This window comes from Mercenaria mercenaria, chromosome 6 (genome assembly GCF_021730395.1).
Source record: "Mercenaria mercenaria strain notata chromosome 6, MADL_Memer_1, whole genome shotgun sequence".
Taxonomy (NCBI): domain Eukaryota; kingdom Metazoa; phylum Mollusca; class Bivalvia; order Venerida; family Veneridae; genus Mercenaria; species Mercenaria mercenaria.
The window spans coordinates 54275081-54297690 of NC_069366.1; the positions used below are offsets into that span (position 1 = coordinate 54275081).

Sequence of the window (22610 nt, forward strand, 5' to 3'; positions counted from 1 at the left end):
AATACCCAGGAGCAGTCAAGACATAAATTCATAAATCTTGTGCTAATGTCATCTGAAAGCCTGCCTGGGTTTTGTTTGCTTTCTTAAACAAATGCCCCAACAATAATGCCCAGGTTTGATTGATGTACACCTAGATTGATCGTACTAGACCGAACAAAGCCCGGGTGACAATTGATTGACAGTCTGCAATGAATTTTTTGATTGATGCATCTAGTTACTAAGCAGCAGATGTTGAATTGTTATAGCAACCATGCAATGAGAGAGAAACTTAGCACTTCAAACGGTGCAACTGTATTTCAGTTATGATTACCATTCAATAAAATCCCAATAGACAGCATTACTTCATACTTAGCGCTGTATCACTTTTGTAAACAAACAAGCGCCTAATTGACCATGACAAAATCCAATACACATGTTTTAAACTCCCTTTTCTGCAAGAAATAACAAAAGACAGCACTTACATGTTAGTCGCTTCGGTTGAAATTGCTTCCGCCTTGTCATTCTTCCACATAGAAACTTGTTTTCTTTCTTAATTATCGTTTATCAAATTGAGAACTGATCGTGACATTTCTGTTTTTCATCTGCTCTGCTTCTTACTTGACATGACACAGGAAGTAATAACAATGAGGTCAATCACTTCGACGCATGCGCATTTCGCTCAAGTACCTGTGTCGGAAATCACGAAGTACTAGCAGGAACAAAGTCATATTTTCTTCGATTTTCTGGATCAGCAATTTGTTGGAAGGTAAAATTATACATGATTGTCGTTATGGGAATGTCTGACCGTCAGCCTGTCATAATTAGCTTAAGCCATACTATCCTAGATATGCAACAACACATCCACATTAAGACGTGGTGGTATGGTGGTCTGTAAGTGGCATTAATTGGTCGCTGTCAGGAGTAGGTTATCCCCCTTGATGCGAATGGTACATATTTTAGGGTTATTTTAGTTGTACAGTAATGTTGAAATTAAGGTTTTTAAAATCCAGTTCAAGGGAAACCTCATCCAGCCATGAATATAATTTAAAACTAGGAATTTACTGAAGAAAGAGCTTTGTAAATTGTATCTGGACTGTTCAAAGAAAAGGGAGAGATATGTGTATATGTTTGGGTATTGCAGATCCTTTCCAGTAAATTGTTTTTAGTTGCTTGCAACCAATAACCTTAGGTTCATCAGAATTGTTTAGAGACCACCCCTCATTTGAAGTTTGATACGTCGTTAAGATTCTATATTTTGCAGGAAATGTCAAACTTCTTTTTCAAATGTATTTTTCTTTGACTTTGTTCTGGTGTTTTGGTTGGATGTATAATATATTTATCTAGTTAAAGGTCGATCCTCTCCCAGTTATGAAAAATACGTAAGTTACATATTTTGTAAAAATAGCTGTATTGTGTCATTTTGACAGTACTTTCACTTTCATTCTGTTTTTTTTTTTTGTAATTATTGAAAATGTACATGTTTTGCACAAGGAGAAATATATTTTAAATAGGCACATAATAATTATAGACATCAAGTCAAAATATTTTTGAAGAATAAGTCTGATATTTTCTACAAAATACACTGGCAGTCAAAGTACATTATAGGAGACATAATTTCTTATGCCAGCATTAAAAAACCCATGTATTAATTTTTCAGAAACATGTCTGTTTTAACTTTTATTAGGTTTGAGGACTAGAAAGCTGTGATAGAATTTTATGTGTACAGCTATCGGGATGGGCCAGTTTAATACTCAACCCAGGATAAGCTGGTCCTGTGAGAGGCTGGAATAATTTTTTCGCTGGTTTTTGGCATATAGGTAGCAGTTGAACTGTCTGTCTGTTTGTCCCTCTGTCTGTACAAATCAGATTTTAACGTTTTGACTGCAGCCCACATTAATGACCCAAATTTAGCTCATACTCACACTCAACAATCCTTGTGGCAAGACTTACAAAATGTAAAGATGATCATGAACCTCATATATACAGTCTTCATCTTCAGACTTAAAACCTTAAAAAAACAACATTTTATGGTCTTACAGCCCACATAAATTACCAAATTTAATTAATACTCACACTCATTAAACCTTGTGGCAAGACCTACAAACTGACCTAATATAGATGACCTTCACCTTGAACCTTCATATGACCATCACCTTCAAACTTAGGGTATCCGATCCATAAGTAAGCAAGTTCTATAACAGCGCTATTAAAATATATCAAATTTTGATGCCTGGTTAGGTCATATAATTTTGATATCATTTGAAAGTGTAAAGTTTACTGAAAAAGAAAATATAAATTACATGACAAAATATCTTATAGAATTTTTATTGTTTTTTACTTTTATAGTCTTCAATGATACTTTAACAGAAATCCAGTAATTGCAGGTAAAATTTATCATTTCGCAATCAAAAAACATGACTGGAGTGATTCTTGTATATTATTTATGGTCATCTTATTTACTAATTCTTGTTCAGCAGACACCACTCTTTCAAATGATACCAAAAATCTTTCAAATGATACCAAAAAAACATGGGGTCACCAGGCATCGAAATTTTACCTATTTTGTGGAACCTCAAAAAAACATTTTGGTTAACCAGACTGTACCATTTTGCCTACTGCCCACATTAATGACAAGATTAAGTTCATATTCGCACTCAACAATCCTTGTGGCAAGACCTACAAACTGACCTAATAAATTGGGCTGAGCGCGAAACTATTGTATCTTGTTCTTTATTCATATACAGTTACAATAGTTTCGCGCTCAGCCCTCGCTATATATATTTGTATATAATTGAATTTGGCCCTCATAGTAATATCACCTTCACCTTCAAACTTAAGAAATAAACAACATTAATTTTTTTGTCTTACAGCCCACATAAATGACCCATTCTAACACTTTTAAGATTTTCTTTTCATATAAAAGAAGAAACTTTTCATATAAAAGAAGAAAGATTTTACAGTGTATTGTCTTGTCGATGAGAACACGTTTTGCAAAATGACCTACTTTTGGCTATTGCAGTTTACTCCCTCATATTTAAAACCACATTTTATTCCGGATTACTATCCCTTCCTGGTGTAATTCAAACGTGTAAGAATGGAAATAGATTATAGTTTTGCATGCTTTGTTGGCAAATAAAACAATGTTCTTTCATTCAGACGTGTCTGAACTCAAAACCATGATTTATTTACCAATAAAGCACACAAAACTAAAATCTATTTCCCAAATATAGTTCATATTCACACTCATAAACCCTTGTGGCAAGACCAACAAACTTACCATTACGTAGGTGACCTTGACCTTCATATGATCTTCACCTTTTAACTTAAAACCTAAAAAAAAACATCTTTGGTCATACACCTGGGGTGCATGATTTTGCGTTTTAGAAACACAAATCCTTGTTTAATAAACAAGTGCTTTAGCATAAGCTGGCCACATAAGCTGCAAATAAAAAATGAATTTCTAATTTTTATGATTTTGTATTGTGGTCTGTTCCAAATAAGTTAGCAGAATATTTCTTGTGACATGTTTCTGTCTTTACTGGTATTAACCTCAAATATAAAATAATAATAAATGTGAAGCTATTCACATTTTGAGACTGTATTATAAGACTCACATTCATATGTGATCTTTTTTCAAAGTTCATGCTGATTGTCGCATATGATAGTCAGGACTGTATCCAAATCTTTATCCAAATTTATATCCCAAAAATTAATGATCTGCTGCTTACCCTATGTCGTTAGTATCATCAGTATACACTGGATAGACCCCTGCAGTGCTGGAAAGCCAAACCTGTTGCCAATGGCGAAAGAGCATCATGCCACAAAATTTGCCCATGTTTTGGATTTAAACTTCCCATGTGTCCAGTGCTTTCCAGTCATCAGACCTACATTGTATTCAGATAACCAAGTTAGGTAATTTTTGTCTGAATTTAATGTAAATTATGGTCTTTTTTTTCAACTTAGAAAAATAAGTTACAATTTTGCATGCAGCCAAGTAGCAAGCCGTATCTCAGTTTAACTTTTGATTCCGAATGCTTATATTTCAGGTAAAAGAAAGATGGATGAAGAAGATGATGACATCCATTTCTGCCTTATCTGCAACAAAACGGTGCCTGGTCTCGCTAATTACATAAACCATAAGAAAAATGAATGTTCAGGAAGGAAGGGTAGAATCAAGTCAGAAAACAGTCCACAGAATACAGTCAGCATTGAAGAGTCTGGAAAATTTGAGAACCAGTCATTTCCTAATTTACACAAACAGGGTGAACATTTAAACCAGTCTTATCAGAATGACAGTTTTGGTGCTTTTACTACAACCAGTCCAAATTCTGTCTATCATGATGACCAGAGCTCATTTCTTAACTCAGTCACTGGAACGATAGGAACAGCTGAGCAAACAATAGGAAATCAACTTGAAGCCACAAGTGATGTTTATAAGAGGATTTTGTCATGTACAACACAAAGTACAAGTCAGGAAAATATTTTCCTTTCAACACAGTTGAACTTGTCCGAAACAAGTCAAATGACTCTGAACACTAACACTTTGTCTTGCAGTCTGAGTCCTATTTTCTCAACAACAGAAACCGCAGGACTAACGAAAGGTTCTGATTTAACTGCAGAGACAGAGGATTTTGGTCTGCTGAGTGCAAGTGTGTCCGGCAACAGGAACAATACCCCAATACAGGAACAGTACAAGTCTTCTGACCATCTGAAGGTCAAGGTCAATGACTTGCCTAACGCTGATCAGATTGCAAAAGGAGAATGTGACCAAGTGGAAGACTTCTTTCAGTCTTTAGAACTGATGAGCAAAACTGACCCAAGGGCAGACAAGGGCTCAAACTTTACCCAACTCCCAATCTCAAACATTCTAAACAACCTGACCTTCAGTGATGATGAAGATTTAGGTTTTGATTTCGGAGATGACATGTCATTAGATAGCCTGTCTGATGATGAGGATGGAAGAGCGCCACCTGGTAGTCATACTGGTGGGAAGTGGAAGCCTGGGGAGAAACCATTGGCATACAGAAAATACAGGTAATTATAATGTGTTTGAAATGATTCCAGTGTGTTTATTTTGTGTAGGTTTCAGTAAAATGGGGTTTTCAAATATGAAATGAATACTATTTTTATCTGCTTTTTGGGATTTGAAAGGTAGGGATTGATAGAAGCTTAAAATCAACTAAAATAAGTTGCCCATTATTATTGCTTCACCTCCTACAAGATTCAAGCATTTTCACTGGTCTAAAGGCAGTCATGTGGTGACCCCTATATTTGTGTTAAGGGTCAGTAATTTTTTTTCTAAGGAAACGCAAAACATAAGCAATCAATAACACAGATTTATTTCTGTGCCACAGTGAAATCATAAATATCCTTGGGGGAGGGGAGGGGAGTTGGGGTTAATTTTCATATTTATGTCAGTCCAGGAAATTGAATCCAAATAAAAGTCCCATTCTGGCATTCATTTTATTTTCAAAACTTGAATTTGTGCCCACGAAATTAAATTATTTTGCTGTATTTGGTTTGTTATATTCTCAGTGATAATGAGTAAGATAAATCAGTTACTGTTACATTGTAGTTGTACTTGTTTGAAATTTTAGTCTGTGTAAAACTGACAAGACAAAATTCATATGTTATATAACTGAAAGTAGAAACCTCTTTTTCAAACTCTACAGTAGCATTTGATTGGCTGCTCCTGAACAGGCATTTTAAATGGCCAATGACAAGGTTGAAACTGATTTATGAAAATGTTTGCTTAAAAAGTGACCTTAACATGTTTAGTAATTATTTTCAGACAAAGATTTCATGGAAAATGGCCACCAGGGGAAAGACCCCCGCAGACTGCAATACGAGGCAGACGAGGCCCTTCTAGCCGTGGTAAAAATATAGCCCTCATTCCAGGACACAAACCAAAACATATCAAGAAGGAGAAGAAAACAGCAAGCAAATCTACAAATAAGATATTTGTTTGTAATTTTTGTGATATAACATTTTTCAATCGTTTTCAATACTCTAGTCATTGTGGCACAAAAAGTCACAAAGAAAATGTTCTTCGTAAAAACGAAAGTCTGGAAAATGTTATTGCTAAAAAGGAAAGTCTGGCAGCAGAAAGTCAAGAGCCTAAGAATGCTACGGTTGAAATTGAAAATAAAACAAATGATGAGGTTGAGTCAGGGATTGAAAATCAAGAAAGATTAAATCCAGCTGAAGGTATTTTTGAGAATCTTGTTGAAGAAAATAGTGTGCAAGAGAAGAAAATTGAAAACAATAATTTTGATGAATATTCAGATGGCAATGAAACTGATGAGTATTTTGAAGAAACTGGAGTTAAAATGGGTCTAAATGAGGCAAAGGTAGATGTAAATAATACTAGGACTGCTCCTCCAGAAGAAATGAAATACATTGAAGTGGCTTTGAAGCTCCATATTTGTACAGTTTGTGACAAAAAGTTTTCTAATAAATACATGTTAGCCAGACATCTGTTGACAAAGTTTCATCAGAATCGTTCTTTAGCAAATAAAGAATATCACAATGAGCTGATTCAGAAATACCACAAGTGTATTGTTCGTCTTAGTCCATTTCAGTGTGGTATTTGCCGATTCTATTTCAACAGTAATGAAGACTTTGTGCAGCATTTAAAAGGTGAAGATCACAAGGAAAACTGCGAAGACCTTGTCGGCGAGATACAATGCACACTTTGTCGATTTAAAACTCATTCTAGAGAGGAGGTTGATCAGCATATTGAATCTGCTGATCATGTTGAAAAAATTGGAAAACGTAACAGAATTTGTATCATCAAAGAGTGTCATGCAGGTTGTGTTTGCAAATTTTGTGGACTGAAAATGCATTCTTTTGAGCGTTTGCAGCGGCATATCAAATTGAAACATGCAGATGGAAAAGTTGTATCAGGAGTGCAGAAGAAAGTAATTGGGGTGAGAAACAGACCAAAGTGCCCAGAGTGCAATCTCCAGTTAGCATCATTCAGTGCTCTGACAGTTCACATGCGAAGGAGACACACAAAAGAAAAACCTTACCAGTGTGAAGTTTGTTCAAAAGCATTTGCTGACAAACATGCTCACAAGTTGCATCTGAAATCTACTCTGCATAGTCGTAGGAAATTGACACTGGATTCAAATGAAAATGATGCAACAGACACGGATGAAATAGCAGATGAAAAGGAAAGACATGAAACAGAGGATAAGGAACTAGATCAAAAATCTGAAAGCAAAGAATTAGAAAAAGAAGCTTTAACAGGTGAAGCTGAAAATACAAAATCTTCACAAGTGCAGATGGATGATATAGCTGATGTGAATGAGGATGAAACTGTTGAAAGTGGCCTTCTCTTTAGAAATGACCTTGGTATCCATGATGAAAAGGACAAAGATTGGGTGCCAAAGATAACAGGAATAAAGAAAAGAACAGGAAGGTCAAAGAGCAAAGGGGAATCATGCGGATATTCACAAAAAGATAAAAAGAGTATAAAATGTAATCATTGTTCATTTACTGTGAAAGATTATGATGATTTGAGACCACATTACATGAAGGAACATTCTGCTCAGATAAGAATTTGTGAACTGTGCGATACAGTGTTCTTGTCAGAGAAGGCGTTAAAGTTACATGTGTTAAGCAAGGAACATCAGGCTAATATTGAACTGTCAAGTGAAACTAACAGAAGTACGGAGATGTACTTTCAGTGCCATGTTTGCAAGAAAAAATTCACTGATGAGAAATACTGTAAATTTCATACAGCTTACCAACATTTTCACAGCACAACTGAGCAAGAAGTTTATAAACAGAGTGGTTATAAAAGTGTTACGCGAGATAAATTTGCAGATTTTCTAAAATCGGTTGAAAATATTGGGTATAAAGAGCCAATACAATGTCCTGAGTGTGATACTGTAATTAAAAAAAGTAACTTAATGGTTCATTTAAGAAATCATACAAACGAGAGGCCTTTCCTCTGTAAGATTTGCCCAAACACATTTAAATCAAATTACACTCTACGTAAACATTTACTGAAACATTTTGGATGCTTAGAACGGGATTGCGATATCTGTGGAAAGCACTTTAACAAACCATCAAATTATGAAGAACATCTTGAACTCCATGCTTTGCAGAAAGCCAACAAAGAAAAGACACATGTGTGTGATGTTTGTGGTCAGGCGTTCTATGTAGAAAGGCAGTTGGCTGTTCATTTACGTAGACACAGGAGTAAAGATTTGAAATGTGACCATCCTGGTTGCCATTGGACATTTGCGTTTCGGCACGAGTTGAATGCACACAAACGCACTCATTCAAATGAGAGAAAATATTTATGTGACACGTGCGGCTTTGCAGCATATGAAAAGTATCATCTGAGGAGGCATGAAAAGATTCATAAAAATGAAAGAAAATTCCATTGTGAATACTGCACTTACAAAGCCGGCAATAAAACTCATTTGCGACGACACATGAGGATCCACATAGGTTCAAAACCGTTTAAATGTCCTTACTGTAATTTTGCTTGTAACACTCATGAAAATATTAGGAAACATATTTTAGAAACAAAGAAACATGAAGGTTTAAAGGTGTATCCCTGTAAATTCTGCGAGTTTGGAACAAACAATAGTAAAGAATTTCGTGGACATCTAATGTCTAATCATGCAAAGGAGTCGGACGACGGAGCTAGACAGATGCCTCTGTCCGTTTTTACCGGACTTTTCCAGAAGGAGGAAGATATCGACAGACCTCCTGAAGGAACAAAAGTCCTTCCTTGTAAGGAAAGAAAGATAAAGAAGAAGGACGAAAGTGAAAAAAATGGTGAAAATCAGTTTGACAGCAGTAGTGACTGGACAGACAGTAAACAGTCTGAAGCTTCAAAGAAAAACAAAAGGAAAAGAAAAAGCGATACTTTCCAATATGTGATTGAAAATCAGGATGCATATGATTTGTCAATGAAGGACAGAAGGATGTCTTATCCAGCAGAAATGATGAAGAATGACTACAGTCAAGTGTCTCAGTCATATCCAACTGGTTTAGTTGTTCGGAGAGAAACTCCTTCCCCTCCATATGCCCATGATCATGTAGAGCCTTACCGAAGATTTCAAGAGCATGAAAATGCACAGGTGGGAGTAAATGCACACATTGGAGTAAATGCTGCTCTTGATCTAGGTATAAGGCATGTTCAGCATGGTTCCCATCAAGTTCAGAATCCAGGAACCAGCCTAGCAGGACCGTATGGTGAGCAAGGTTTTATGAAAGTTAATCAAGAGGAAATGATGCAGTACCATGATTATTCTACCAAGTTTGGTGTGTCAAGGAACAGAGAGGATTCCGAGGAAACTGGAAACCTTATAATTGACATGAACTTTCAACCTCACCACTGAGTGAGTCCAGTTCTGCTAACTTCTAAAGAATAGCTGCCATATTCTAGATAAAGCATTTATTTGAACAGTCATTGAACCTAATCAAAGATATTAAAAAGGGTAGTAACAAAAACCATTTTCTAAAGCATGTTGAAAAACTTTCAGTGATTTGTTGAAAAATACCTACTTTTGTTGCTAACATTCTTACACAAACGTTTATATACATACTATGCTTATGAACTCTGTGGTACTATTAATACACACTATTCGGTTAACACACGCACACACACAGGATTGATATGTAGAAGTGACAGTAACAGGACCAGATCTTTTTTTGATACAATGTAGGTATTTGATAGATTTAGCTCACCTGTCACATACTGTAAGTGTATTAATATTGGCAGTGGCTACGATTACGGTACCGTAATCCTAGCCTCTGGTTCTAGGATTACGGAAGTTCCGTATTCCTAGACAACCCTATGAGGATAGGCTAGGATTACGGAAGTATTTAAGAGGCATCAAATATATGTTAGGACATGCATAGCTGACATTGTAAAATTACTTATTTCACTATTATTTCGTGCTATCGATCCGCTGTTGTGGGTTAGTATAATCTTAATGGTGGCGCGCGGAAATATTATAGAATTATCTATGTTTCATATATACCTGCAATTTTTGTCATCAAATCAACACAAATGGTCTTTAATAACATACAATATGGTTATAAATAAAAAAAATAAAGTATAGAATATTTTTAAACCTAACCTTTACCCTCATATTCCTATAATATTTCCGCGGGCCGCCATTAATATAGCGTTTATATACTAACCCAAAATGGCGGATAGATAACACGAAATAATAAGGTGGCATCAAAAATCACTATTTTAATAAAGTGAAATAAGAATTTTACAACATCATTTATGCATGTCCTAACATATTTTTGTTGTCTCTTAAATACTTCCGTAATCCTAGCCTATCCTCATAGGGTTGTCTAGGAATATGGAACTTCCGTAATCCTAGCTTCCGGTTCTAGGTACCGTAATCCTAGCCACTGCCAGTACCGTAATCCAAGCCTCCTGTTCTAGGATTACGGAAGTTCCGTATTCCTAGACAACCCTACGAGGATAGGCTAGGATTACGGAAATAAGTAAGGACATGCATAAATGATTTTTTAAACTTACATATTTCACTGAAAATATTAAATTAAAAAAAAAATAAAATATTCTACTTAAAATTTTATAAAATTAGTTTGTTTGTCACTCGAGTTTTCCACGAAAAAAAGGCGAAATCAACTCCCTTATTTATAAGTTTTTCTTTCCAAAACCATACTAAATGTTTTTTTTGTTGTTTTATTTTTTAAATTGACAGACAAACGTGGATTATATTCTTAATGATAGCTCAAAAGGATTTTTTAAAAATATTTCATACTTTAAATTTTATGATTTGATTTTGCCTGTCACTTTAGATTTCCGCGCAAATAGAACCGGGCGAAATCAACACCCGTATGTACGACAGGCATGAAAAATCGCTGTTTAAAGTGAAATAAGTAAGTTTACAACATCATTTATGCATGTTCTAACATATACTTGATGCCTGTTACATACTTCCGTAATCCTAGCCTATCCTTATAGGATTGTCTAGGAATACGGAACTTCCGTAATCCTAGAATCGGAGGCTAGGATTACGGTACCGTAATCGTAGCCACTGCCTTTTTTATTTACCATTCTTGTTTTTCTTGGAAATGGTAAACATGTTTTAAATATCCATAACCGGGGCACACATAACAACAACACTACTAAAAGCGTGATTTGAAGGTTTTTGAGCATCTTATTTTTATTTTTAGTTATTACAAACGTTACATTACACATAATTTTGCATATAACTTAAAAATTTGATAAACAGGAACACAATTGTTTTAAGAATAACAACTTTACATTCGAATTATTTTGAGTACGAACAAACAGTGTACCGATGAGTACGAAGCTAGTGACTAGCTTTCGAGGTTTATTATATGAATTCTGCGAACAATCAGGTAAAAACAAACCAACTGATACTAACAAAAATCATTAATATAATACCTAAAAACGGGCAATAGCACAAGTTACACGCGATACTTATTTATTCGCAGTTATTTACAATAACTGAACAGACGCTTTGTAAAGGGAGTAAACTCTAAGAGAAGCTAGTGCGTACATTGATGGGGGCAGTACGTTTGGGGTTGGAAACTGATACAGCTAAACATACTATGGATTACATTGTATCTATAATGCTACAAGAAGAGGTTATTATGGAAGAAACAAGATGCAGATGCCAAATATCAGTCTGCGCAGAAATACACATACGTCCCTGGCAAAGCATTTCAAAAATAAAAATCATGTATTAACAGCACGTGAATTGCCTTGTTTGCACACGATTTTTCTCCCGTTTATACATGGGCGGATCCAGTGAAAAAAGTAGTTTTTATGCAAGAATGTAGACCTATGCATGTTTATTTGCAGGCCGTGTTGATTTCATTATGAATACCAGTCAGCAGCCAGCCATTTAGTGTTGTCTACATTCTGATGGGCAGTATAAGCCAGTTTGCGTGAATAGGCTTTATTCTTGAATGTTTCGGGCTATTCCGTATTTCATCTGAAATTGGTGTTTCAGATACCGCCAATTGGTTATTTTAGCGCTGCTGATACTGCGCTAATACAAGTACGCGCTAATAAGTCGAAACTACTCAATTTAAAGCGTTTGCGCTAATATAAGTACACTTACAGTAGTGACAAGGTGAGCTTTTGTGATTGCCCTTCGTCCGTCTGCCATCCATTCACAATTTCTTGTGAACACGATAGAGACCATATTTTGTAAGCAATTTTAATTGAACTTGTACACAATTTGTATTGGCATGATATCTCAGTTCCTTTCGAAAACTGCAAGATCCCATCATGGTTTCCAGAGTTATGGCTCCTTAAATGGCCAAAATTTGCTATTTTGGCTTTGCAATCATATAGAGACTTTAATTTGATACAAACTTGCAAAGTATCTTTAACAACAATAGATGTTAGATTCCATGATGAATCCGTCAGATCCAATCATAAGTTTCAGAGTTGTGGCCCCTGACTGAACCCTGAAAGAGTCAAAATTTGTTAATTTATACCTTGTGAACACAATAGAAATGACATTTTACATTTGATTTTAACCACACTTACACACAGCTTAAGTCACATAGATTCCATCATGGGTTCTAGAGTTACTGCCCATGAGTTCAGCCATAAAGAGGTTTCATTTATGCTTTGATTTGATACAGGCTTGCACAGAATGTTTATCTTGATGATCTTTAGGCCAAGTTAGAAGCTGGGTCATGTGGGGTCAAAAACTAGGCCACCAGGTCAAATCAAAGGAAAGGCTTGTTAACACCCGAGGCCACATTTATGACCCTATCTTCATGAAACTGTCAGAATGTTTATCTTGATGATTTCTATGCCAGGTTCAAAACTGGGTCATATGGGGTCAAAAAGAAGGTCCTCACTCAAATCAAAGGAAAAGCTTGTTAACACTGTAGAGGCCACTTTTATGACCCCATCTTCATGAAACTTGGTCAGAATGTTTATCTTGATGATTCCAAGGCCAAGTTTAACAGGTGAGTGATATAGGATTATCATGACCCTCTTGTTTTTGAGTCGGCTAAAGGCTGAAAGCCTTTTGACGAGTCCTTGCTATCCAACGATTCTCTAAATGGACCGAATAACATGTGAAGGGATGTAGTTCCATTAGTTTTCTCAAATTTCAAACAGTTCACTGCATGAATGAAGTTAAGTTGTGTCAATTCCCTTTGCTATGACCAATATACGATGTAATCTGTCATATTTATGACTTGTAATTGTGCAATTCTCGAATGTAACTCATTAAGCATAAATGTGCATTTTAAGAATTGCGCAGGCTTACAAAGCTTGGGTAACATCCAGCGAAAGACAAAAAAATAGTTCCAGCAGGGCTCCAGATAAGATGCGTATTAGCGTAAATTACGTATAGAAATAATGCAAATACGCATGTCTAATAATTTCTAAGCGTATAAAAACGTATATAAAATTACAGAAACGCACACAATGCTTTCTTAAAAACAAAATCTGAATCGTCTGGATGAGTTAGGTAACATAGCCGATCAGCCTTAATTCTCCCACATTGAACGTAAACACGCATCGTATGATTTCTATAAACTTTGCGTGGGTTGAATTTTGCAGTCAGTAAACGGATAAATTATCGGAAGAAGAAGCTCTTACTGGTTTGTTTAGTTACTATTGATATTAACAATGATTTTAATTCTTATTTTTCGAGAAATAAACAAATCGGCAAAACATTAAATTGTATTTTCTTGTAGTTTTGAAATCGAAAGTAGATCGTCTATGTTTGGCGAAACGAAACAACTTTTTTATGAAAAGATTTAAATAAGAGGTAATTTAACCGTAAACTTCAATGTCAGATACTGCCAATTGCTGCTAAATGTCTTCGTATCATCACAATTTGTAAAATATATTGTTCAAACTGGAGAAAAGTGTAATCGTATCCGGATATAATATTTTGGGTAAATATCGAGCTGTGTTATGAAATTTTAAGAAAAAAACTAAAAACAAACTGAAACTGGTAGACTATACTGTCAGTACATCAATCATTAGCCGACTCAGGCCATTCAGGCCTTTGATTATATATACTGGTAGTTATTAAGTCTTTCACAAAGTAACTTCTATTATTTTAGCATCTGTATCCCTACATCTTTACTTTGTAATGTTGAAGCTTCTACTTCCACATACTGTTCGCAATTTTTTATATTATTTTTAGAGCCAAATCTACTGAAGAAAACGTTAGATATGAATTGTTAAAAATAAAATGCAAATGTATGAAATATGCCATAAAAGTAATAAATATATGCATTGTTTACAACATAATATATATTTAACAAGATATATGTTGCAACTTTTGTAGAAAGCCTCTTCAGCATTTTTCTTAACATTTTGTTTTTATATATTTGGAAGAAGAAAGTCTTTGAAGAATAAAATTTCAAATTGAAAATTCACTTGAGGCAAAGTATAAAATATACCCAAAAAGCATGATCATTTCCATCACATGTACAGATATTTAGCCTTTACCCTGCTAAATTTCTATAATGAACTTGTTCATCTTCAAGTTTGGACAGTACCATTAACTGTTAAACAGGGGTGCTTACCAAAAGATACTTACTGAATGGTGAGCAGTGCAGATCTTGATCAGACTGCATGGATGTGCAGGCTGATCAAAATCTACACTGGTCACATAGGCAGAATCAATCGTGTCCAGCATGGTAAGGGTTAATGGGCGATATCATTTTATGAGTTAATAAAAATGTTGCTGTTTCAGAGACTCAGATTTCTTATGGTGTTTGCTCTTCATGCTTGTAATTTTGTAATTTTGCCATTTTGATTAGAAGCTTGTATTAATATTAAAAGAGATGCTTGTATCAAAAACACTTTTTTATGTGTACTTAATTAATAGGTTTTGTTTTGTTGTTATTTGTTGTATGAAAATCCAGATGGTATATGCTTACAATTAAAAGCAATTTTAAGATGTTCATGATTATGTTGGTGCTTTAAACTGTTAGTGGTTATTGAGTGTAAATAGATGGAAAAATTCTGATGTATATTGTAATTGTTTTGTTTCCTTCTACACCACCGTTTGGATGTATTCTTTGCTCACATTATGCTCTTCTTCTTTCCTCACATTATGCTCTAGAAGAGCTGTTGTGGTTGTCCTGTGTATGCCATCATGTGTCAGCATTGTGGTGTGGCATTAAAATATTGTTCATACTAATCATTCATACAGAGGTCTTTTTATCCAGTCTTAATTAAATCTGGTCAGAATTATTCCCTTTGACAAGTATCTGGGATTAGATACTAGATCACTATGTCAAATCATAGAACACGCCAGAGTCCATATTTTCAACTTGATATACATGAAACTTGGCTAAAGTGTTTGTCTTGATGAAATCTAGGTTAAATTTGAAACTAGGTTATCTGTGATCACAAAAATATGTCGCTAGGGAACCCTTGATTACTTAAATGAAACCTGGTCATGATGTTTGTCTTTAAGAAACCTTCGTTAAGATTGAAAATGGGTGTGTTTATGCTTAAGACTACATCAGACTGCCTTATCATAGAAAAACTTTATAGCTCACATGAGCACAAAGTGCTCATGGTGAGGTATTGTGATGGCGCTGTGTCCGTCGTCAGTGCGTGTGTCAAGTCGTCCGTCATCAACATTTGTGTTTAAACGACATCTCCTCCAAAACCACTGAATGGATTTTGATGAAACTTGGCCATGATGTTTCTTGGGTGGTCCTCTACCAAAGTTGTTCAAACGGTTCCGCTTGGTTGCACATAGGGGCCGCCAGAGCTAAAAATAGAAAAAACTTCAAATGACATCTCCTAAACCGATGGTCCAATTTTGAAATAATTTCACACAGATGGTCCTTATGTCACCCTCTACCAAGATTGTTCAAATTATATGGATTCGTCGAAAAACATGGCCACTAGAGGGCGTGGTCACTTTTCCCTATATGTATATAGTGGAAACTTAAAAAATCTTCTTGTATGAAACTGCTTGCCCGATTTTAGAATAATTTTACACAAATGGTCCATGTGTGACCCTCTACCAAGATTGTTGAAATTATTTGGATTCATCAAAAAACATGGTCGCCAGAGGGCGTGGTCACTTCGCTATATGTATACAGTGGAAACTTTAAAAATCTTGTGTGAAACTGTTTGCCCGATTTTAGAATAATTTTTCTCAAATGGTCCTTGTGTGACCCTCTACCAAGATTGTTCAAATTATTTTGATTCGTCAAAAAAAAAATCATGGCAGCCAGAGGGCGTGGTCACTTTTCCCTCTATGTATATAGTGTAAACTTTAAAAGTCTTTTTCTTTTTTTGTGAAACTGCTTGCCCGATTATAAAATAATTTTGCACAAATAGTCGTTGTGTGACCCTTTACCAAGATTGTTCAAATTATTCCGATTTGTCAAAAAACATGGCTGCCAGGGGGCATGGTCACTTTTCTTCTCTGAATCAATAATAGCTAGAGCCTTGATATTAGGCGTGTGATATCAGATTTGTAATGTCTACCATAATTGTTCAAATTATTGCCCTAGGTTCAAAAGTGTGTGTGACATATATATGATATAGGCTAACATAGAAGAAACCTAACTCTGTACATATACAAACACACTTGAAGCCTTGTACACAGGTGAGCACTTTAGGCTCAATGACCCTCTTGTTAATGCTGTAAAGGTCACACTTTCTGCTTGTTCATTGTCAAACTGTTTGTCAAAATGAAATCTAGGTCAAGTTTGAAACTGTGTCAAAACTGAGGTAATTTTGTAAAATCATAGAAAACCTTACTAACACCAAAGGCCACATTTTGTACTTGTTTACATAAAACTTGGTAAAAAAAACCTGTATTTGTCTAGATGAAATTGAGATTAAGTTTGTAGCTAGACCATACAAGCTCAGAAATACCCGGTAACATTGTGAAATCATAGAAAACCCTTGTTTACACATTAGATGCCACATGTTCTTCTGGTCTACTGAAACTTTGTCAAATTAGTTGGAAGAAGTCTAGGTCAAATTTACAAATTGATCAAAGGGGTCAAACTCTCTGTGTCAAACTTTAGAAATAAAACAATCTAGATGCCACATTTTCTAACTGATCTTCATCACTTATGATTAGAATGATTGCCTTGGCACAGTTAAGTTCAAGTTTGTAGTTAAAACTGTGTCAGATTGGATCAAAACAATACATTTTTGCCTGGTCTAAAGGAAATCGAGTTAGAATGTTTGTCTCTGTAATGTCTTTTTTTTCAAGTTCCAAATTTGTTTTCAAGTGAGCGATACATGGCTTTGATGGCCTTCTTGTTAAATGTCCATTTGCATTGTTCTATTAAAAACATAATAATAAACTGTTTATTAATCATTTGTGCAGAATGTGCAAAATTTTAATAAAATTGATTTTGGAGGTGCTTAAAATTGTTAAGTTTTGATCAAAAAACTATACGGACAGCTTACCTACTTACCGTGGTGTTTTGTTATTTTTATTCCCCCCTTCGAAGAAGGAGGGGTAGGGGTATTTTGTTTTGCAGATGTCTGTTGGCTGGCATATCGTTCGGTATGTAGACCAGTCGGTTTCTGGATGATAACTTAAGAACGCTTCGGCCTAGGATTATGAAAGTTTATAGGGAGGTTGGTCATGACAGCACATGACCCCTATTGATTATGAGGTCAGTAGGTCACAGTGACCCGGAACAGTTAAACGGTTTCCGGATGATAACTCAAGAACGCTTGGGCTTAGGATCATGAAAGTTGACAGGAAGGTTGATCATGACCAGCAGATGACCCCTTCAGTAGGTCAAAGGTCAAGGTCGTAGTGACCCAGAACAGTTTTACAGTTTCTGGATGATAACACAAGAACACTTGGGCCTAGGATCATGGAAGTTGATAGGGAGGTTGGTCATGAACAGCAGATGGCCCCTATTGATTTTGAGGTCAGTAGGTCAAAGGTCAAGGTTACATTAACCCAGAACAGTTGAACTGATAACTTGAGAACACTTGGGCCTAGGATAACAAAATTTTATAGGGAGGTTGGTCATGACCAGCAGATGACTCCTATTGATTTTTAGGTCAGTAGATCAAGGTCACAGTGTCCCAGAACAGTTAAACGGTTTCCGGATGATAACTCAAGAACTCTTGGGCCTAGAATCATGATGGTTGACAGGGAGGTTGGTCATGACCAGCAGATGACCCCCTATTGGTTTTGAGGTCAGTAGGTCAAAGATGAAGGTCTCAGTGACCCAGAACAGTTAAACCATTTCCGGACGATAACTTGAGAACGCTTCGGCCTAGGATCACGCAACTTAATAGGGAGGTCTATTTTATCATACTGTGAATAGTCTAGGTAATTTGTATCATGCCATCATGCTTAATTGTAAAAGTATTTTATAATTGGAAAACGAATATGAGCAAAACTTTCAGAAATTTATGATAAAAAGTATCAAATGGATTTTTATACTCTATGAAGAGGATATACAGAGCTCACATCCCAGGTCACTAGGTCCAAGGTCAAGATCACACTTGGAGGTCAAATAACTTCTGTGTCTGCTCCATATTATCTAAATCAAATGGAAGATTTTCATAAAATCAACATCAGTTATGTACCCCATCAAGACAATGCACAGAGCACACAAGTCAGATCACTAGGTTCAAGTTTAAGGTCATTTATGGGAGTCAAAGGTCAAGTAGCTTAAGTCTGTGTCGGTCTCATATCTTCTAAACAGATTGGAAGGTATCCATAAAACTGGCAACATTCAATAACCTTAAAAAAAACAATATGCAGAGTGCACAATTATAGTCCATAAGGTCGAGGTCATGCTTAGAGGTCGAAGGTCAAGTTACTTAAGTTTGTGTTTGCTGCATATATTTAAAACAGCTGGGAATCTTTTCATAAAAAAAGCATAAAACTTATATTTTTCCCCTCATCAAGCTGACATGCAGAGCCTACAACCCAGGTCACTAGGTCCAAGGTCAAGGTCACACCTGACAGTCAAAGGTCAAACAGCTTAGCATCCTGTCTTTTCCCCATCTTTTAAATGATATGAACAATTTCATAAAAGTAGCATCTATTGTTTACCATTAGTAATGGCCACTAAGGATGGTTCAAATGTATACCTGATATTATTTACATGGTTGTACTATAAAATCTTCAAGACTTAAGCCGCACCATGAGAAAACCAACATAGTGCATTTGCGACCAACATGGATCCAGACCAGCTGCGCATCCGCTCAGTCTGGTCAGGGTCCATGCTGTTTGCTAATGGTTTCTCTAATTGCAATAGGCTTTGAAAGCGAACAGTATAGATCCTGACAAGACTGCGTGGATGCGCAGGCTGGTCTGGATCCATGCTGGTTGCAAATGCACTGTGTTGGTTTTCTCATAGTGCAGCTCAAGTATTGTTGATGTAAAATTTTGTGTTTTTACAAACATGAGTTTATTTGAAGATCAAATGAATGAATATATTAGTGCTGCTGAAACAAAGATGAAATCAAGTAAAAAATGGTCCCCCACCAGTAATAGCGATCCTTCAGTTTTCATTCATTTTAAATTGAAATGTGGTACTCAATAGTTTTGAGAATATAAAACAAAAGATAGAGGATGTCATTGATAGATGACTTTATATTTCTGGGATCATTGATCTGGCAGTCTCCTCTAGGGTGTGATGGAAACATCATTATTCATCAAGCTTGCTGTTAAAAGTTACATTTCACACTAGAAACATGTCGCATGTTAGGAACACATCAATCTTCGAGAGAAACAAAAAATTGAGATGTCATCATTCACTTGGAGGTTTTAGTTCCTTACAAATGGCCAAGCTAACAAGTTTGGAATATGATGAGTCAAGTATTTTTTTGGAGAAATTTTAAGTAAACATTATGATAAAAAGCTACAAATGAAATTTTGACAGGCAGATAGAGGCATGTTTCAAGTTTTATTTTAAAAAGTTTTTATGGATAGATGTCCCTGCATAGATGTCTGCAATTACTATATTTGATACGCTCTGGGATTTTATATTTAAATAATCTTTAAACTGGGAAGAGGTAAAATGTTGCATGAAAATGCTTTACACATAAAAAAGTAGAATTACTTACAGTACAAATTAAACATTTTTAGCTCATCTGATTTTTTGAAAAAAAATGATGAGTTATTGTCATCACTTGAGCGGTTGTCAGCGTCGGCGTCTGCGTCGGCGTTGCTTGGTTAAGTTTTATGTTTAGGTCAGCTTTTCTCCTAAACTATCAAAGCTATTGCTTTGAAACTTGGAATACTTGTTCACCATCATAAGCTGACCCTGTATAGCAAGAAATATAACTCCATCTTGCATTTTGCAAGATTTATGGCCCCTTTTGTACTTAGAAAATATCAGATTTCTTGGTTAAGTTTTATGTTTAGGTCAACTTTTCTCCTAAACTATCAAAGCTATTGCTTTGAAACTTGGAATACTTGTTCACCATCATAAGCAGACCCTGTACATCAAGAAACATAACTCCATCTTGCTTTTTGCAAGAATTATTGCCCCTTTTGGACTTAGAAAATCAGTTTTCTTGGTTAAATTTTATGTTTAGGTCAACTTTTATCCTAAACTATCAAAGCTATTGCTTAAAAACTTGCAACAGTTTTTCACCATCATAAGTGGACCCTGTAGAGCAAGAAACATAACTCCATCCTGCTTTTTGCAAGAATGATGGCCCCTTTTGGACTTAGAAAATATCAGATTTCTTGGTTAAGTTCTATGTTTAGGTCAACTTTTTCTCTTAAACCATCAAAGCTATTGCTTTAAAACTTGCAACTGTTGTTCACCATCATAAGCTGACCCTGTAAAGCAAGCAACATAACTCCATCCTGCTTTTTGCAATAATTATTGCCCCTTTTGGACTTAGAAAAATCATTTTCTTGGTTGAATATTATGTTTAAGTCAACTTTTCTCATAAACTACCAAAGCTATTGCTTTAAAACTTGCAACAGTTTTTCACCATCATAAGTGGACACTGTACATCAAGAAACATAACTCTATCCTGCTTTTTGCAAGAATGATGGCCCTTTTTAGACTTAGAAAATCATGGGTAGGACAATATTTCTATTATACAAAAAAAATCAGATGAGCGTCAGCACCCGCAAGGCGGTGCTCTTGTTATACAAGAGATGAGCCGTGCCGTGAGAAAACCAACATAGTGGCTTTGCGACCAGCATGGATCCAGACCAGCCTGCGCATCCACGCAGTCTGGTCAGGCTCCATGCTGTTCACTTTTGAAGCCTATTGCAATTGGAGAAACTGTTAGCGAACAGCATGGATCCTGACCAGACTGCGCGGATGCGCAGGCTGGTCTGGATCCATGCTAGTTGCAAAGCCACTATGTTGGTTTTCTCATGGCATGGCTAAGATATAGTTTAAAAAAATTTGGGAGCTATGAACCAAAGTAATACAAAGGTTTGGTTTCAAAGATTTTATTAGAGGAAAATTTTCTTTTCCGGGAAAATATACCTCCTATAATTTACTAAAATTGTGACCAAAAAAAAAATGCAATTTTTTAAGCATAACTTTTTTTCTACAGGCAACTTTTTTTTTTTCTTTTTTACTGTTTAAGTGGCTTCATCATACACAACAACAAAAAGAAACACGGGTATCCATGCTTTTTCTGAGTTACTTAGATAAAATGCTCGCATTTAGACTGATTTTACAAAAAAACATCTGTGATAGATAACAAATACATTTTTCTGATATCATCCGCAACTTTTGAACTTCATTTTTCGCCCAAAAGAAGTACTAGTAAGTAAAAGATCTGCACTAACAGATAAATAAGGTTTGATACACAGTAACAACTTCCTGAAATGTGATTTAAAGCACATTTGAAAATTTACACTATTGTTTTAGCAACCTAGAGATATTTTAGCCCTACAAGATTTACTGCTACTGCCTAGCAATTTTTTTGACTCTTTACCTCCTCAAAATTACCTCCCTTGATATTTCGTAACAAACTGATATGAAAATAAAGTAGTATTTTAGACTGTAAATTGTGATTCGTTACCACTCTGGGGAATATAAACAAGCTAATTCAAAAAGTTGTAGGCAGGTTTAAATCATCTATTAAACAATATATTCTGTAAAAGCTCTATATTTCCATTCTCACACAAGAATACTTGAGGAATTAAGCTGTCCTTAAAAATAGTGGATACCAATTTACTTCTGAAAAAATAGTGGATACTGATTTACTTCTGAAAAAATAGTGGATACCGATTTACTTCTGAAAAAATAGTGGATACCGATTTACTTCTGAAATTTTACTCGGAGATTCCTATCCGTTCTAAAAGTTATGATATTGAGATGTAAATTCGTAGACATGCCCCTTTAGAAGAACTTTAATATGTATAGAATTAAAGCAACCATAGATATACATCATGACGATTATGAAAAGTATCTGTGACAAATTATTTAATAAGACGCTGAATTCGTTGAAAGGAAATTTATAGAAATGCCAATTTGTCTAAACAAATGTATCAATTTCATTTTCATATCCATTGTGTAACTTAAAAAACAGAAATATATTAGCGTCTAAATAGTAATAACATAGTATTGTTGGTGTCTTAATAGGGCTATTATTTATCAAGTTTTGTTCTAATTAAATATCATATCTGCCTTAACTTTGAAAATTTATCGTGCACTTAAACCATATA

The 22610-nt window shown here is 35.3% G+C and overlaps 2 protein-coding genes across 2 annotated transcripts in view; one reads left to right on the top strand and one right to left on the bottom strand.

The window, feature by feature from the left end:
• The window catches only part of LOC123548857 (teashirt homolog 2-like), a 150553-nt gene extending 149942 nt beyond the window's left edge, over positions 1–611 (bottom strand). Inside the window, exon 1 of the mRNA XM_045336450.2 lies at positions 462–611. Coding sequence (XP_045192385.2) covers positions 462–501 — 40 coding nt within the window. The 5' untranslated portion in view covers positions 502–611. The remainder of the gene's footprint in view (positions 1–461) is intronic.
• Positions 612–651: 40 nt separating this feature from the next.
• LOC123548856 (zinc finger protein 62 homolog) lies at positions 652–17400 on the top strand. Its single transcript, XM_045336447.2, has 3 exons — positions 652–745; positions 4026–5013; positions 5771–17400. The coding sequence occupies exons 2-3, from the start codon at positions 4037–4039 to the stop codon at positions 9339–9341; spliced, it is 4548 nt and encodes a 1515-aa protein (XP_045192382.2). The 5' UTR covers positions 652–745; positions 4026–4036; the 3' UTR covers positions 9342–17400.
• The last annotated feature ends 5210 nt before the right edge of the window (positions 17401–22610 follow it).

Excerpts from the sequence above, each read along its gene's own strand:
- LOC123548856 (XM_045336447.2), top strand. The coding sequence starts at position 4,037 with ATGGATGAAGAAGATGATGACATCCATTTCTGCCTTATCTGCAACAAA. Across the intron at positions 5,014-5,770 it reads TTGGCATACAGAAAATACAG|ACAAAGATTTCATGGAAAAT; the intron begins GTAATTATAATG and ends AATTATTTTCAG.